Below are 16,658 nucleotides of genomic sequence, written 5' to 3' on the forward strand. Positions count from 1 at the left end.
TTTTTGAACTCCTGACCTCAATCTGCCCGCTTCAGCCTACCAAAGTGCTAGGATTACAGGCGTGAGCCACTGTGCCTGGCCTACAGATGGCATTTAAAGCCACAGGATTGAATGAGATGCCAGGTGAAAGAAGGGCCCCACAAATGAAGCTGTGAGGCTCTTGGACATCTCAAAGTGGAGCTGAAGGGGAAATCAGCAGAGACTGAGAAGCAGCCAGAGAGAGAGGAAGAAACCCAGGGAGGGTGGCATCCTGGATTCAAAGAAACCACCGTTTCAAGGAGGATGTGGCTGTCTGTGTTCAGTGCAGCTGAGAGATCACATGAGATGAGGGCAGGGAAATGCTGGCTGGGTTGGTAGCAAGCACGTCAACTGCTGACCTTCAAGAGGGAGGTTTCAGTGGCATGGTGAGAACAGGAAGGCAGTGTGCATTGGGTTGAGAAGAAAATGGGAAATAAGGAACTAGAGGCAGTGACAACTCTTTTTAGAAGTTTCTCTGTAAGAAGGAGCAGAGAAATAGGCCAGTAGGTGGAGAGTGGTGTGGACCAAGGAAAAATTTAGTTCTGTGAACAATATTATTTTCATCTGAAAGTGTACAGAGGGCTTTCTTGAGATAGGCACTATGTCTAGCACTTGTGTTTGGTCTTACCTAATCCTCACAACAGCCTTAAAAGAAAGATGCTCTAATGGTGACCTTGAGCCATCACCTCCTGCCGCCTCACTTCCTCATCTCTATGTAGGCATCAAAGACTATCCTTACAGAATAGCTGTGGGGACTAAAGGAGATAAGTGACCACAAAACAATCTCTGAGCTCCATTTGTCTCAATAGGGCTCCATTTTTTTGACATCTTTCAGATAGCTCTATTCCAACAGATTATAATGATTGGTTTACATGCCTCTTCCTCCAGTGCTTCTCCACCTACTAGCCTGTTAAATTGTATAATTCTTTGTGAGAGGGGGGTCTCTACCGTGCATTGTAGGATGTCTGGCAGCATCCTTGGCCTCCACCCGATAGATGTCCACAGCACCTCCCCAGCTGTAACTACCAAAAATGACTGCAGACATTGCCAAATGCCCCCTAGCAGCAAACATCCCCTCCCCGGTAGCCCCACCCCAGCCCATTAAGAGCCACTGCTTGAAACTCTGAGCTCCCTGAATAATACTAAGAACACTCCCAGCAATAGAAGCAGCAGTAATCCTTTTGTGAGCGCTTACCATGTGCCAAGCACACAGTTCAAAGCCTTTCTCCTGAAACCCTGCACTTAATCCTCTCAACACCCCGAGGCCACATTCTATTGACAAAGAAACAAGAGGTGACTAAGGTGCTCAAGGTGTGTCTCCTTTTTTTCTCTTTCTTTTTCTTTTTGTTTTGTTTTGTTTTGTTGTTTTTTGAGACAGTCTCTCTCTGTTGCCTGGGCTGGAGTGCAAGGGCACCATATCAGCTCACTGCAACCTCCACCTCCCGGGTTCAAGCAATCCTCCTGCCTCAGCCTCCTGGGCAGCTGGGATTACAGGTACCTGCCACCACGCCTGGCTAATTTTTGTATTTTTAGTAAAGACAAGGTTTCACCATGTTAGCCAGGCTGGTCTCAAACTCCTGACCTCGCGATCCGCCCACCTCAGCGTCCCGAATGCTGAGGCTGATATGTATGACAATGCTGGCATTACAGGCATGAGCCACCACGCCCAGCCGTGTCTTCTTCTTTCTATCCCAAACACCTGGCATGTTACCTGATACAGCAGGAGTTCAGCAGCAATTCTGAGAATGAGTGGATGGGTGGATAGAGGAACAAGTGACTAAACAAATGAATAGATGAGAATACCCCCTCCATAACAGCAACCCGTCTTTCTTCACCTGTAGGGACAGTGGCCCATCACTCTCCTTTGGAGTCCCACGGTATCCCATAAAGTGGTTTTACTTGTCCGAGAATCCCTCCCCACGATGCTCTAAGAGCTACGGCTCTTCTAGGTTATTCATGCATTTGGGGGGCGTCATGCTGTTCCAGGTACTCTATTTTTGTTATTGGTAATATGAAGCACACCTTCCAGCTTGGCTTTATGAGGAGGTCACGCAATCCAGCCAGGAGACGATGAAATGAATACTTTCAATCTGCTTTCTACCCACCCGTCACTCCTTTCAGACCTGGGTAAGATACAATAATACTATCTTTCCAGCTTAGAACACAGCACACTGAAAACCCTTCCAGATGTGAAGACAGACTATTTTTAAGTACTGTGTTTCTTGCAATCACTATATACAGTGCTGCTCAGAGGCATAAAGTGTGAGAAAGCTCCCTGGTCTGAAGAGTGGACACTTTCATCCTTGAGAAGGTATCAGCGAACTGACGGGCAAAACTTAATGATTTGGTGCAATGATTTGACACAGTTTCAGCAGTTAAACCTGCTCAACTTATATTGTGAAAAAGACTGCAGATAAACACAAGCAGGAAACTTGAAGTTATAGTAGATGGAGATTTGAAAGCAACCCAGGTCCGGGACTGATGCTCAACGCATATAGGGAGAAGAAGCAGAAGTGCTTCCTGATAGGCAGCCAGGAACTCTAATGATCTATTTATTGAGACGAGGTCTCACTCTGTTTCCCTGGCTGGAGTACTGTGGCACAATCATGGCTCACTGCAGCCTCAACTTCTCGGGCTCAGGTGATCCTTCCACCTCAGCCTCCCAAGTAGCTGCAACTACAGGCATGTGCCACCACACCCATCTAATTTTTGTACTTTTTGTACAAAAGGGTTTTGCCACGTTGTCCAGGCTGGTCTCAAACTCCTGGGCTCAAGCAATCCATCTGCCTAGGCCTCCCAAACTGCTGGGATCCCCAGCAACGAGCCACCACACTGGCTATCTTAAGCTTTTTGACTGCTAAAATTCTGGAAAGTGTTTGATAAGGTTTGTATTTATGTCCCTGCCCAAATCTCACGTTGAATTGTAATCCCCAGTGTTGGAGGAGGGGCTTGGAGGGTGGTGATTAGATCATGGAGGCGGATTTCCCCCTTGCTGTTCTTGTGATAGTGAGTCAGTTCTCATGAGATCTGTCTTTTTGTTTTTTGAGACAGAGTTATGCTCTGTCGCCTAGGCTGGCATGCAGTCCAGTTCACTGCAACCTCCACCTCCTGTGTTCAAGCGATTCTCCTGCCTCAGCCTCCCTAGTAGCTATGACCACAGGCATGCACCACCACGCTCAGCTAATTTTTGTAATTTTAGTACAGATGGGGTTTCACCATGTTGGCCAGGCTGGTCTTGAACTCCTGATCTCAGGTGATCCGTCCACCTCGGCCTCCCAAAGTGCTGGGATTACAGGCGTGAGCCACCATGCCCAACAGAGATCTGGTTGTTTAAAAGTGTGTAGCACCTCTCCCTCTGCTCTCTCTTCCTCCTGCTCCAGCCATACAGGACATGCCTGCTTCCCCTTCATCTTCGGCCGTGATTGTAGGTTTCCAGAAGCCTCCCAAGCCACGCTTCCTGTACAGCCTGCGGAACTGTGAGTCAATTAAACCTCTTTTCTTTATAAATTGCCCAGTCTCAGGTAGTTCTTTATAGCAATGTGAGAATGGACTGATACAACATTCAACATAAAGCGTGTGTTTAAGAGAGACTGGAGCTTATTATAAACCAAGACCTACTTAAAGGGCCTGTAGACTATTTGGATGAGAGAGTGTACAGTCAGTCCAACCTTGCTTTGAATACCAGCTCTACCATTTCGGGGGCTGGAAAGTTACTCACCTCTTGACCTGTAAAATAAAGATCATAATATGAACTTAGAGTGTTTTTGATAAGATTACATGAGATAATAGGTATGTGATACCCAGCTCATAACAGGTAACTAATAAAGAGCAGCTTTTTAAATTATGAAATTCTCTTAAAGGAACACACACATATGTATGTGCAAACACATTCACACAAACACACACATGCACACACATAACTCATTTCACAGAGAAATCTTCGAGGTCAAACAGGGCACCGGTCTTCATGGCAGCATCAGAATTAGGACCTCCACATTCCCCAACCCTGTCCTTCACTCAGGTCTCTGAGCTCTCTCATAAAGAAGGGGGTTAAAGAATGGGCAATACGGAGACACTGAATTAATCAACAAATGCATGGAAAAGCTCAGCTAGCTTGTGACATCACCAATGTTGCATAATTTATTTTGATATCTTGCTCTAAAAGCATTTATCTACTGGGCAATAATTAGAGCCAAAGCAAAGCATAAACCACACGTGGAGGCAAAGATAAGACAATGTGGTCCTTTTCTTCAAGATCTCACTGCCTAAAGAAGGAAAATTCAAGCAGGACACTAGATTCCCTTCAGATCACCGATTAGGTTATTATTACATGTGTTGCAACTAATTGAAAAGGATCCTGCCACATATCACAACAATGCGTATAAATGTAATTATACTCCTACTTAAAACTACTCCAGAAGTGTTTCTTCCATTCTCTATAGCATGCTAGGCTTTAAATCTGGCACCGATTACTACAACAATATCATCACCACAAACGTGGTAGCATTTTCCCATGAAAGAAAAAAAGGGATGGGCATGGTGACTCACACCTGTAATCCCAGCACTTTTGGAGGCCAAGGCGGGTGGAATGTTTGAGCCTAGGGATTCAAGATCAGCCTGGGCAACATGTTGAAACCCTGACTCTACAAAAAATACAAAAATTAGCCAGGCATGGTGGCACATGCCTGTAGTCCCAGCTAGTCTGGAGACTGAGGTGGAAGGATCAATTGAGCCCTCCCAGATCAGGAAGTTGAACCCGCAGTGAACTGTGATCACACAACCGCACTCCAGCCTGAGATGACAAAATGAGACCCTGTTTCAAAAAAGAAAAAGGAAAAAAAGACAAAGCCATTCAGAGAACTGACTTCCTATGAAACAGTTATGCTGCCCTTGGATTTTTAACATTTTAGTTTTTAAGAAAAATTTTAGGGCATAGTTATGAAATCATATTTATTCCCAGGAAGGGAAGAATTTGTATTTCTATTTATTAAAGAACCAAGTCAGATTATTAAAACTAACTGACAAGAATACGCTTGCTATGAAGGTACCAGGTCGTAAGTAGCATCAGGATTCCCTCACTCTGTTGGTATGGTAGGAAATAAATAAATAGTAAAACAGCCCAGACTTGGGAATCCTACACTATCTTGGGTTGTTACAGCCATTAGAATTTCACCTGCATCATCCCAGAGTCAGAACTGAAGAAAGCTTATATTTTCCATCCCTCCGCCTTCCAAACTTTAGAGCCCTCAGAAAGATGAGACTCTTTCTCACCTCCATAAATGTCACCGCCTTCCACCAAAACCCACTCTTTGCAGTTCAGGAGAGTGTCTGGGATAGAAAGTGGAACTTGAGCCTCTGAGGCAGCCTTCCTCCTTCACATGCAAGGTGAAGCCCTCCAGCAGGGCTCTCTACCATTTCCCTTTCTTCCTCATGAGAACTACTATTCTCTCTGGCTTCCCAGCCTTCTCGACTCTCCTGATGTAGTCCCTCACACCACATCCCTGTCGATGTCTCTCTGGCTTTCCTACAGCCCCTCGCCGCCACAGCCCACCCCTGTCAAGCCCTCACCCATCGCCCAGACGTGTTGCTGTGCTTCTTAATGCCACAGTTCAAGTTGTCTGCTTCCGTTTTCTCATGGATCATTTTTCCTTAATATCCAGGGTAGGAAAGGGCTTTAGTATAGTGCCTGATACACAGCAAGTATTCAAAAACAGCAAACCTGATGATTGCTACTACTGTGATCCATATTATTTCAGCCCCATAAATCCACTAAAACAGCTGTCTCAGGCCACTGACAGCAGCTTCACCTACACACCTGGTGACCTCTTCTCTACCTCATCCTCATGGACCTTGGGCAGGTGAATGTATCCCTGCTTATTCTAAATCCACATATTTAAAATTCTTTCCTTCTTTGAGTTCTATCCCAGCATTCCACAGAGAGTTCAGAAGCAAGGAGTTAATCAGTACACAAAGGTAGACTTGAACTTGAAAATCCAAAGCACATTGGCCTGCTGCGGCCTCTGGCCACTCACCTAAAAGCAGATGCACAACACAGACCCTCGTTCCCCCACATTGTCACAAGCCTCACTATCGATCCTTGGAGGTCTCAGCTCACACATCACCTCCCTGGAGAAGACTTCCCTGACCACCAGGACCCTCTCAACTGAAGGCAAGACTAGAGACCCAGAAGGATAAAGCCAACACTGCCATCCACCCCACCAGTTGGTCTCTGGTGGACGCACTCCCTGCTCACCTGGATCAACGTCTCCAGCTCCTGGGGGCTCACACAGACGTGATCCCGCAGGAATTCCGCCTTCTCCAAGGCAATGGTATTCTTCTGGCTGCTCTCAAAGGGCTGCTCCAATGCCCGGAAGACGAGACCGCCGGTGACGAGGTAGACCACCACAACCACAAAGATGGCAACCACCGTCTTCCACTTCATGACGGTCTGCAGGCCCCCCTGGGAGGTGCCTTCCATCCTGGCTACCACTGTGGCTCGGGAGGAAATGGACAGGCGCGGAGTTGGAGTTGGAGTCGGAGTCGGAGCGGGAGCCGGGGGTTGCCCGTTAGTGGCGCTCTTGGGCTGGCACACTGGTGCTGCTGCGGGAACAGCCACTGAGGAGTCAGGGTGGGGGACAAAGAATAAGAGAGTTTGTTTATAAATAAACACAAAACGTGTCAGAAACAAAGCACAGATGTCTTATTTGAGCCAGCTTTCAAATGTGAGGATTAAACACTGGTTCAACAAGCCTGCAGTTAGGGAATTTGATCAGTTGCTAGGTACCCATTTCAGTTTTAAAAAATAAGCATCAGGAGTTCCAGTTTACAAAAAAAGGATAAATTGAGTTTGAAATGCTTACATTTTTCTACAAGGGTCCAAACTGAAAGCCGTCTCTCTGTTATTTATAATTCACCTCCTCCCTTAGCTTCCTTGTTGAAACAATGTGTAAGGAACACAACAAATCACCATATTTAAAAACAAACATGCTGTTGAACGTGGAGAGGAAGTAAATAGGAGAGGGATACCCAACTACTCTATCCGAGTACCAATGGCTGCTGATACCAAAAGCAGAGAAGAGAGGAGCATCTAGAGACTTTAAAAGTCTTCTTGGTGGCCAGGCACGGTGGCTCACACCTGTAATCCCAGCACTTTAGGAGGTCAAGGCAAGTGGATCACAAGGTCAGGAGTTCGAGACCAGCCTAGCTAACATGGAGATGGTGAAACCCATCTCTATGAAAAGTATAAAAAGTAGCTGGGTGTGGTGGCATGCACCTGTAGTCCCAGCTGCACGGGAAGCTGAGGGAGGAGAATTGCTCGAACCTGCGAGGCCAAGGTTGCCGTGAGCCAAGATCGCACCACTGCATTCCAGCCTGGGTGACAAAGCAAGACTCTGTCTCAAAAAAAAAAAAAGTCTTCTTGTCACAAAACAAAGGAAAAAAGGATGAGCTTGTTATATCTTAATAGAAGATGTGACTTAGGCATAGCCACTCCTGATCTATTAGTAATAGAACTTTTCTTCTGTAGTTTTCCAATAAGATGTCATTGGAAAGAAAATGTCTCCTGGTTTTCTAAGCACATAGAATTCTCTAAGGTCCCTGTTCTCTACAGGGCAATTTCATTACCTTGGAAATAAATAGGTCCAGCTGGAGGCTCTTCTGCGATGGCAGGAAGTTTGGGGTGGTGACGCACATGCAATGCTATCATGCATCACAGAAATGTCTTGTGCAGCAAGAAACAGCCACTGTATTTCAGTTTTGTTCTCCCTTTATTATCTGAATTCTTATTATGTCTCTGTCATGGTGAAAGCTGGCTGTTATGTAAATAAGGTATTAGGAGATGACAAACCTAATTACCTAAGTGGGGTAAACAGTCTCACTCCAGCAGGGGGTTAAACTGCTCCATCACTGTTGGAAAAGTCAAAGAGCAGGCTATGTCACTCCCCGTTCAAAACGCCTGGCTGTCGGGGTGGTGGCTTAGAAAAATCTAAGTTTGCAAAAATCTGCCTCTCCTCCTAGACCCTAGAAATCAGTTTCTCTCTTTGGAAACCGAGCTGAACATCAGTCTTCTATGGCATATTATCCAATCCAGTAAAATCAGTCCATGTTAAATTTCCCTCAGATTTACATGAACACAAAATTGACTGGAAATTGGATTGAAAGATCTATGTGTTAGAATCAGCAAACTGGGTATGATGTTCTTGCTAACCTTTCCCTAAAGACGCTGCATTCACTTTCCCCCTTGCTACTGTTGATGCTGGGTGTCCACGTCCCAATCCCTAAGACATATGAATGTTATCTTACATGACAGAAGGGACCTTGCAGCTGTGATTAAGAATGTTGAGATGGGGCCGGGTGTGGTGGCTCATGCCTGTAATCCCAGCACTTTGGGAGGCTGAGGCGGGCAGATCACGAGGTCAAGAGATCAAGACCATCCTGGCCAAGAAGGTGAAACCCACTCTCTATTAAAAATATAAAAATTAGCTTGGCATGGTGGCACACACCTGTAGTCCCAGCTACTCGGAAGGCTGAGGCAGGAGAATCGCCTGAACCTGGCGGTTGCAGCGAAGGTTGCAGTGAGCCGAGATCGTGCCACTGCACTCCAGCCTGGGCAAGAGAGCACGGCTCAGTCTCAAAATAATAATAATAATAATAATAGTAATAATAGTAAAGAATGTTGAGACGGGAGATGATCTCGGATTATGTGGTTGGCCTCAATATAATGACAAGAGTTCTTATAAAAAGAAGCAGGGCAACCAGAGAGAGAAGGGATGTGAGGACGGAGCACAGGTTCGAGTGATACACCCATAAGCCAAGGAATGTGGTCCCTCTAGAAGCTGGAAAAGTCAAGGGAAGGATCCTCCCCTAAAGCCTCCCGAGAGAAAATGTACTGCTTACCCTTTGATTTTAGCCAAGGGAGGCTGATTTTGAATTTCTGACTTCCAGAACCATATAATAATAAATTAGTGTTGCTTTAAGTCACTACATGTGTGGCAATTTGCTACAGAAGCCCCAGGAAACTAATTTGCCCTCCACTAGTTCAGGTCTCCTGATATGGTTTGGCTATGTCCCCACCCAAATCTCATCTTAAATTGTATTCCCATAATCCCCAAGTGTCGGGGGAGGGGCCCAGTGGGAGGTAACTGAAGAGTCGGGGCAGGTTTTCCCATGCTGTTCTGTAACAGTGAATAAGTCTCGCAAGATCTGATGGCTTTATAAAGGTGAGTTCCCCTGCTGCCATGTAAGAAGCGATTTTGCTCCTCATTCACCCTCCATGATTGTGAGACCTCCGCAGCCACATGGAACTATAAGGCCATTAAACCTCTTTCCTTTATAAATTACTCAGTCTTGGGTATGTCTTTATTAGCAGCAGGAGAACAGACTAATACATCTTCCTTGCTCAGCATTCATTATGCACGCTGCTGATAGAGGCTGCGCCCTTGTCCCCCCTCCCATTAGAATGAAAGTTCCATGAGGGCAGGCACCCTGTCTACACCTCACCTCTGCACCACTAATGTTCTGCACAGTGCATGGCGTATGGTGGGTGGCCAATCAATGATGGTAGAATAAGTGAATTAAGGGTGGAAGGAATGCTGCCACATCCAAACCACACAGACAACATGGATGAGGAGCGTCAAATGGCAAATAGTTTGGCACTCCAGCAATACTGAAAGCAGGTCCTCAAACACAGCAGTGCTCTGTTCACACCTCCACACCTTTGCAGGTGTTGTCCTTTGGCCAGTAACCCCTTCCCCACCCTCATGTGCCTGGAGAACTCTCATCCTCTTCAGTCTCAGCCAAAAGCCGCCTGCTCTATGAAGTCGCCCTGGGCTCTCCTAGGCAGGCTCAGCATGCCGATCTTCCTCACTAGCCTACCAACTTCCTGGAGTGAGAAAGTTCATCTTTTAATCACTGGATCTCAATTTCTTGGCATAGTGCCTGGCATATAGTACATGTTGTTTTCTGTTGGTGGTGGTGTTGGTGATGGTGGTAATTCCTTCACACAAAAGCCCCATCAGAATCACCAGCACTCTCAAAAACAAGCCATTTATTTAATGATGAATGGGCACAAAGGGCTGCACTATGGTGGGGATGAGGCACAGTCCCTCCCAGCCTCGGGGGCTTGCCAGCCAACTGAAGGAACGTGCACCCCAGCACCAGGTAAGCAACATTAGCTTTAAGCCTCATCAGCTGACATGCAATGGCATGAGCATGGAGCGGAGTGGGGGCTGGGTCTCCTCCACTGACCAGTATCATGGATGCTTCCCAAGCTTCTAGCATCCCCGAGGCTGGGCAGAATTGGGCTTGAGAAAGGTCTCTTCAGGCCAGATCCTAGTTGGTGCCAGTTTGCTAAGAGACTGCCCCTTAGGGCAGAGTTTAAACAGAATCCACCCATTTCTGAGCTTCCAAAGCATCAGAGCAAAAATCAGAGTTTCATCCCAAACCCATGAGTGACTGCATGACCTTGAAACTGTGACTTAGTTTCTCTGTTTGCTTACTGTGAAATGTGAATAATAACAGCCACCTCTTTTTCTAACCATCCACAGGGTTCTTAGGAACAGCAAATGAGCAGTCCTGGTTTACGGGCTGGAGTACATGTGTAGATGTCAGGAGTACCAGCAGAGATCGCAGAATGTTACAAAACCTTTTGTACATGTGACTAAAAATGGAGTTGGTTGCTTTGGCAAAGAAGACTGCACATTTCAATGGCTGGAAAAGGATCTGGATTGTGCTTAAGTTGGATATATATATATATATATTTTTTGAGACAGAGTCTTGCTTTGTTGCTCAGGCTGGAGTGCAGTGGTGCAATCTCAGCTCACTGCAACCTCCACCTCCCAGGTTCAAGTGATTCTCCTGTCTCAGCCTCCCAAGTAGCTGGGACTACAGGCATGCACCATCATGCCTGGCTAATGTTTGCATTTTTAGTAGAGACGGGGTTGCACCATGCTGGCCAGGCTGGTCTTCAGCTCCTGACCCCAAGTGATCTGCCCACCTCGGCCTCCTAAAGTGCTGGGATTACATGTGTGAGCCACCACACCTAGCCAAGTTGGATAAATTTTTAAAGGGTGTTTCATTAATCCATTTCTTCTCCTTAGAAGCCACAGTTGCTCTCACCCTAATACAGTTATTGTGTTTGTATGTGACCTGGGATGAATCACTGAAGATCTCTGTGCCTGGAGCCAAAAAAGAAGCAAACTTGGCCAGATGGTGATGAGGATGGTGTTGCTGATGGTGGTGAAGGTGACAGGAGCCTGAACTGCCTACTGGGTTCTTACTCATGCCTGTCACTCTGACAAGCACTCTGCTGACATGGCCGCATTCGGTCCTCACTACGAGGTATTATCACACTGCATGAGTGCAGGTAGATCCCCCAGAAGCAGATCCCAGGAAGGGATTCAGTGTGCATGGATTTTATTATGATTTGGAATGCATGTGTGAGCGAAAATGAGAGGGAGTCAGGGAGGCTAGAACACCACTAGACTCTACGTAGGTCTTACCCCAGGAAAAGGAGAGAAAGAAAGAAGGAGGAGTTAAGTATCTTAGACCACCTGCAGCCTAAGGAAGTTTAGCAAGCTCATCAAGGAGTTCTTGAGCTGAGGCCAGCCATCTGAGGAGTCCTGTGTCTCCCTGAAACAATCTTGCCGTGGTGTCCTTGCTGCACAGTCACTAGCTGGAAGCGCCTGGGGCAATGTCCCCGCGGTACAAGCCCAGCCATGGATTTCAGGGCAGCCAGGGCCCTATAGTTAGAGGCCTGTGGGCGCATGCTCATGCCCACCACACAGCCCCACTTTGCAGACAAAGAAACTGAGACCCAGATAGGTTCAATGGCTAAGTCAAGGTCAAGTGGACTGAAAGTGAGAAGCTAGATTAAAAAGAGAATCATCTGACTTCAAAGTCAGTTCTGCAGAGTACAGGAACAAGAAAAGAGGAAACAGCAATTCCAGGGGGAAAGAGCCCTTTTATCCCAAAACACAGTTTCAAATAGGCATAAAAATATTTTCCAGTCTATAAAATTGACTACTTCTGTTTCCGAACGGCGGTGGAGTCCTTTCCTACATAACTTATCAATAATGAATAAATCTATAAAGTAATGGCCTATCACACTTCATGGCTCCAACAGAAGAGTACTAGGCAGCAAAAGTGCTGCCAAGAACCGATGAGAAAGGAAATGTTGAAAGATAATATCCTTTCTGCTAGTTTCCATTTAAAATGTTTCCTCAAGAATATCTGCATGGCAGGGCGCAGTGGCTCACGCCTGTAATCCCAGCACTTTGGGAGGCTGGGAGTTCGAGATGGCCAACATGGTAAAACCCCAGGTCTACTAAAAATACAAAAAATTAGCCAGGCATGGTGCCATGCGCCTGTAGTCCCAGATACTCGGGAGGCTGAGGCAGGAGAATCATTTGAACCCGGGAGGCGAAGGTTTCAGTGAGCCACGAGCGTGCCATTGCACTCCAGCCTGGGCGACAAGAGTGAAACTCTGTCTCAAAAAAGAAAGGAAAAAAAAAAAAAGAATATTGGCGCATATTTCAATTTCATCTAAATGTGGGTTATATGGAGGGGCACATGGGGAAATCTGCTTTTTCATGGTTGAACAAGCTGTTAATAATTTTACATTTTTCACGCTTTCTCAGGGCCCACAGATTTTACTTCTCCATCCATTCATTCTTTCAACCAACAAACAACTGCGTTTGCCTGGCACTGTGTTTGGCACTGGAGCTAAGTAAATTAATAAGACACATCCTGCCGTTCAGAGTTAATGGAAGAATTAACAAAGATTTTACACATGCATAAAGCTGTTTTTGTTTTGCTTTGTTTTGTTTGAGACAGGGTCTTGCTCTGTCACCCAGGCTAAAGTTTAGTGGCACAATTATAGCTCACTGTAACCTCGAACTCCTGGGCTTGACCAATCCTCCTGCCTAAGCTGCCCCAGCAGCTAGGACCACAGGTATATGCCCCCATGCCCACCTAATTTTGTAATATTTTGTAGAGACAGGGTCTCATTATTAACTCATACATTATCCTGGCTGGTCTCAAACTCCTGTCCTCAAGTGACCCGCTGGTGTCGACCTCCCAAAGTGCAGGGATTACAAGTGTGAGCCACTGCACCAAGACAGTGAACCCGTTTTTATCTTCACCAAACCTTCTGTGTAAGGCGGTGATCATGATCTGCCCCCAGTGATAGATGAGGAAACTACGGGCCAGGGAGGTGACACTGAGCAACCCATGACAAGCTAACAAGCAGCGGCATCCTTGAGTCCATCTTCAGACACCTAACCCTGGTGCCTCCCCTCCTCCACATCACCTGAAAGAAACCGCATTCCAAGGATTCAGAGTCTCTTGGAAACCTGAAAGGCAGCTGCCTCAGGGATGCCACAGTCACGCTGCTGCCTACTGACCCAGACAAGGTGCAACTGTGACCCAGACTCCCTGGTGGGAGGGAAAGAACACCCTCCTCTCACCTCCCTCAGCCCTGCAGCCGACCTCCCACCCCTACTCCAGATCTGGAATCCTCCTGGGGCCACTTGCGCTGATGGCTCAGAGCTTCCAAAGAGTCCCAGGTTACAGCTCAGCATGGAGTCCCCAGAAGACTTCCCTAGGTATAGGCAGACTTCAGGCTGCCGGGGAGGGAGGGGGTTAGGAAGAGGGCAGGATTCCACCTCGGTGCTCCACCCACACCAGGCTGCAGTTGTCCCAGCAGCTCTTAGAGCAGAGACAGTCTGTGCTACCTCTGATTCCAGATACCCCGACAACCAAATCCTATTTTTCCTGTTTCCATGGGACAGCCCGATCTTAAAGGCAATCAAGCTGATCCCAGTCAGAAGGGCAGTAACATTCAGACTGTGTGCACTAAGTGAGCAAGCCATGCTCCCAAAACGCCACCCAAGGAGAGGCTCTCCCTTTGAGTGAAGCATTGCTCCCTGCTCTCTTCAAAACTTCAGGCTGCACTTCCAGATGGAAGAGATCAAACTATGATGAAATGACTGAGACCCTATGGAGCCATGAGAAGAGGAAATAAGGCAGACTGGGGGGAAAGAGGGAGCTGGAACTGGCTGCCACCTTGTCTCCCATCTGTCCTCTCCTGTCCGCTTGGTCCAGACCCCAACCTTCTCTCACCTGAATCATTGCGACAGCCTTCAGTCCTGTCCCCCTTAAATCCGTCCTCCACATCCCAGCCACGTACACGGTGTGGCACTCTCTCAGGTGCAAATGTGATCACATGGGCCCCTGCTAGCGATCCTCTGAAGGCACCACCAAGATTCAGGGTAAAGTGCTTGCTTTGTGGCTTGCTCCCCGACTCTCCCTTCCAGGACCTGGCGCCTGCCTATCTCCTCGGCCTCACCCACTGCCACGCCCCCACAAGCAACCTTCGCCCCAATCAAACCCGGCAGCACCCAGACCCGCTCACACTTGCCCCAGAGAAACAGGTCTTCATTCCCAGATTCTTTTCACCTCCTGTCTGTTTTCTGGATCAATTCCTTCTCATACTTCAAAACCCACCTCATGTGTCACCACCTCCAAGCTGGCTGCTCATCCCCCAACATTATAAGATGCCCTTCCTTTGTGTCTCAATGTGAAGTTCAGTGAGAACCTACAACTAGGAGGCCCCTGCTTACAGTTTGTCCCATTCCTGAATTTGTTCATTCATACATTCATACATTTGCCTTGGGCCAGCGTTTATGATAACAAGTTCACACACCTGCCCAACAGAAACTTTGACTGCAAAGTTAATCCAGCATATGGACACGACCCTGGCACTATTGTGTTTTTTACCACAGACAAAAATCCGGAGTCAAGGTGTTAAAGTTCTCAGAAAGCAAACAGTCCGAGGAAGGAGAGGTCTTCATGGTTTGAATAAGTGCTAGAGTGGACAAACAGGAAACAGGGCAGTATCTTACTTCACGGAGCTCGAAACACTCAGTTCTGGGCTTTCTCATTCTCTTCATAAAGAGCTACCAGCCTCTCTTTTACTCAGGGGAACAAAATATTTGTTAGATTTAAAAAATTCTATTGAGGGCTGGGTGCGGTGGCTCTTGCCTGTAATCCCAGCACTTTGGGAGGCCAAGGAGGGTGGATCACGAGGTCAGGAGATCGAGAGCATCTTGGCCAACATGGTAAAACCTCGTCTCTACTAAAATACAAAAAATTAGCCAGGGGTGGTGGCGAGCACCTGTAGTCCCAGCTACTCGGGAGGTTGAGGCAGGAGAATCGCTTGAACCCGAGAGGCGGAGGTTCCAGTGAGCCAAGATCGTGCCACTGCACTCCAGCCTGGCGAGAAAGCAAGACTGTGTCTCAAATTTCCAAAAAAAAAAAAAAAAAATCTATTGAATGGCATGAGTCACCCTTGATGAGTCCCCTCTCTGGTGGAAGACAAGCAGAATTTGCCCTGAGTCGGCCTTCCTCTGACTGGGGCCACACTGCATAAACTGGGATTTGAGGACCTCAAAGACTAAAGGGCTTTTCTTTCACCCCACAAGCTGGGGAGAGAGCAAAGCGTTGACATGGGACTTAGAGGAGCAATGACTTCCTTCTCAGGATTTGTAAGCAGACAGTTTCTCCTGATCTTTCCCCAGATCTCTTCTTGTATTTATAAACCGAAGGCATGGCAAAAAAACAAAGTCAGAAGCCTCTCCACCAGCAGACAGGGCCCAGAGAATAAGGTTATCAGGGTGAGAGAAAGAAGGGGGAAGGCAGGACTTCAGTAGCCACCCAGCTTACCCCTGCCGCAGGTTTACCCTCCACAGTGGCCCCACCCTCCCCAGAAAGCACTGGACAGGGCTCCTAAGAGACAGTCTCCTCTCCCTCCTCCCTGGAAAGGGACAGAAATAGTAGCACTATTGGGAAGACTTAACATAAAATGCAGGGCCTGTTGCTTGATGCCTTGTTCAAAGCAAGTCCTCCATCAACATGAGCTATCCACATTATTAGGAGGCAAAGAACACGATCTACCCAAGCAAATGCAACAACGCATGCAGATGCTGTGCTTGAGAGGTGTGGGGGCAGAAAGACGTGATGAGCAAGTGTCAATACCACCGAGGAGGAGATGAGAATACAAAGATAAGGTGCCCGCTGGTGTGGAAAGGGCATTAGGTGTCTGTGAGAGGACAGAAGGAGGCGGCAAGGAAGCTGAACAGCCAGAGGGGGCAACAGATACAAAGACATGCAGCCATGAATCAGCCTGGGATATCTGGGAAATTGCACCAGGCCTGCATGTCAGGACTAGAGGGTATGAAGACGGCGACACCAAAATACAGCTGCAAAGACAGGCAGAGGAGAGAGTGTGCGTGTTATTGGTCTTACTGAGTGTGGGAAGCCATCCAGGCTAACCCAGGGAGAAGAGCCGTGGGGTCAGCTCTGGGTTTAGCAAGCTGACTCTGGTAGCAGTGCGTAAGAGACAAGGAGCAAATGAGAGGTCGTCTGCGGCGACTGTGGGTAGGAGTTTACTGGAATGTATTATGAAGCCTCAACTCAGGCAGCAGCAGAGGAGGAGGCAGACACAAGGAGTGTTAAGGAAGTAAGATCTGCTGGTCCTGGTGACTGATGCAAAGGAAGAAGTGTGGAGCGGGAGGTGCCTGGGATGGCTCCCAGGTATCTGGCTTATAACAGTGTGGTGCTCTCAGGCCGGGTGCAGTGGCTCA

The 16,658-nt window shown here is 47.4% G+C and overlaps 1 protein-coding gene across 3 annotated transcripts in view; it reads right to left on the minus strand.

The window, feature by feature from the left end:
• The window catches only part of KCNK10 (potassium two pore domain channel subfamily K member 10), a 143,531-nt gene that overhangs the window by 76,042 nt on the left and 50,831 nt on the right, over positions 1-16,658 (minus strand). For all 3 annotated transcript variants that reach the window (XM_037737108.1, XM_037737107.1, XM_017524625.2), the window contains exon 2: positions 6,272-6,633. In XM_037737108.1, coding sequence (XP_037593036.1) covers positions 6,272-6,496 — 225 coding nt within the window. In that variant the 5' untranslated portion in view covers positions 6,497-6,633. The remainder of the gene's footprint in view (positions 1-6,271; positions 6,634-16,658) is intronic.

The sequence above is a fragment of the Cebus imitator genome, unplaced genomic scaffold (assembly GCF_001604975.1).
Source record: "Cebus imitator isolate Cc_AM_T3 unplaced genomic scaffold, Cebus_imitator-1.0 Scaffold34, whole genome shotgun sequence".
NCBI classification, from domain to species: domain Eukaryota; kingdom Metazoa; phylum Chordata; class Mammalia; order Primates; family Cebidae; genus Cebus; species Cebus imitator.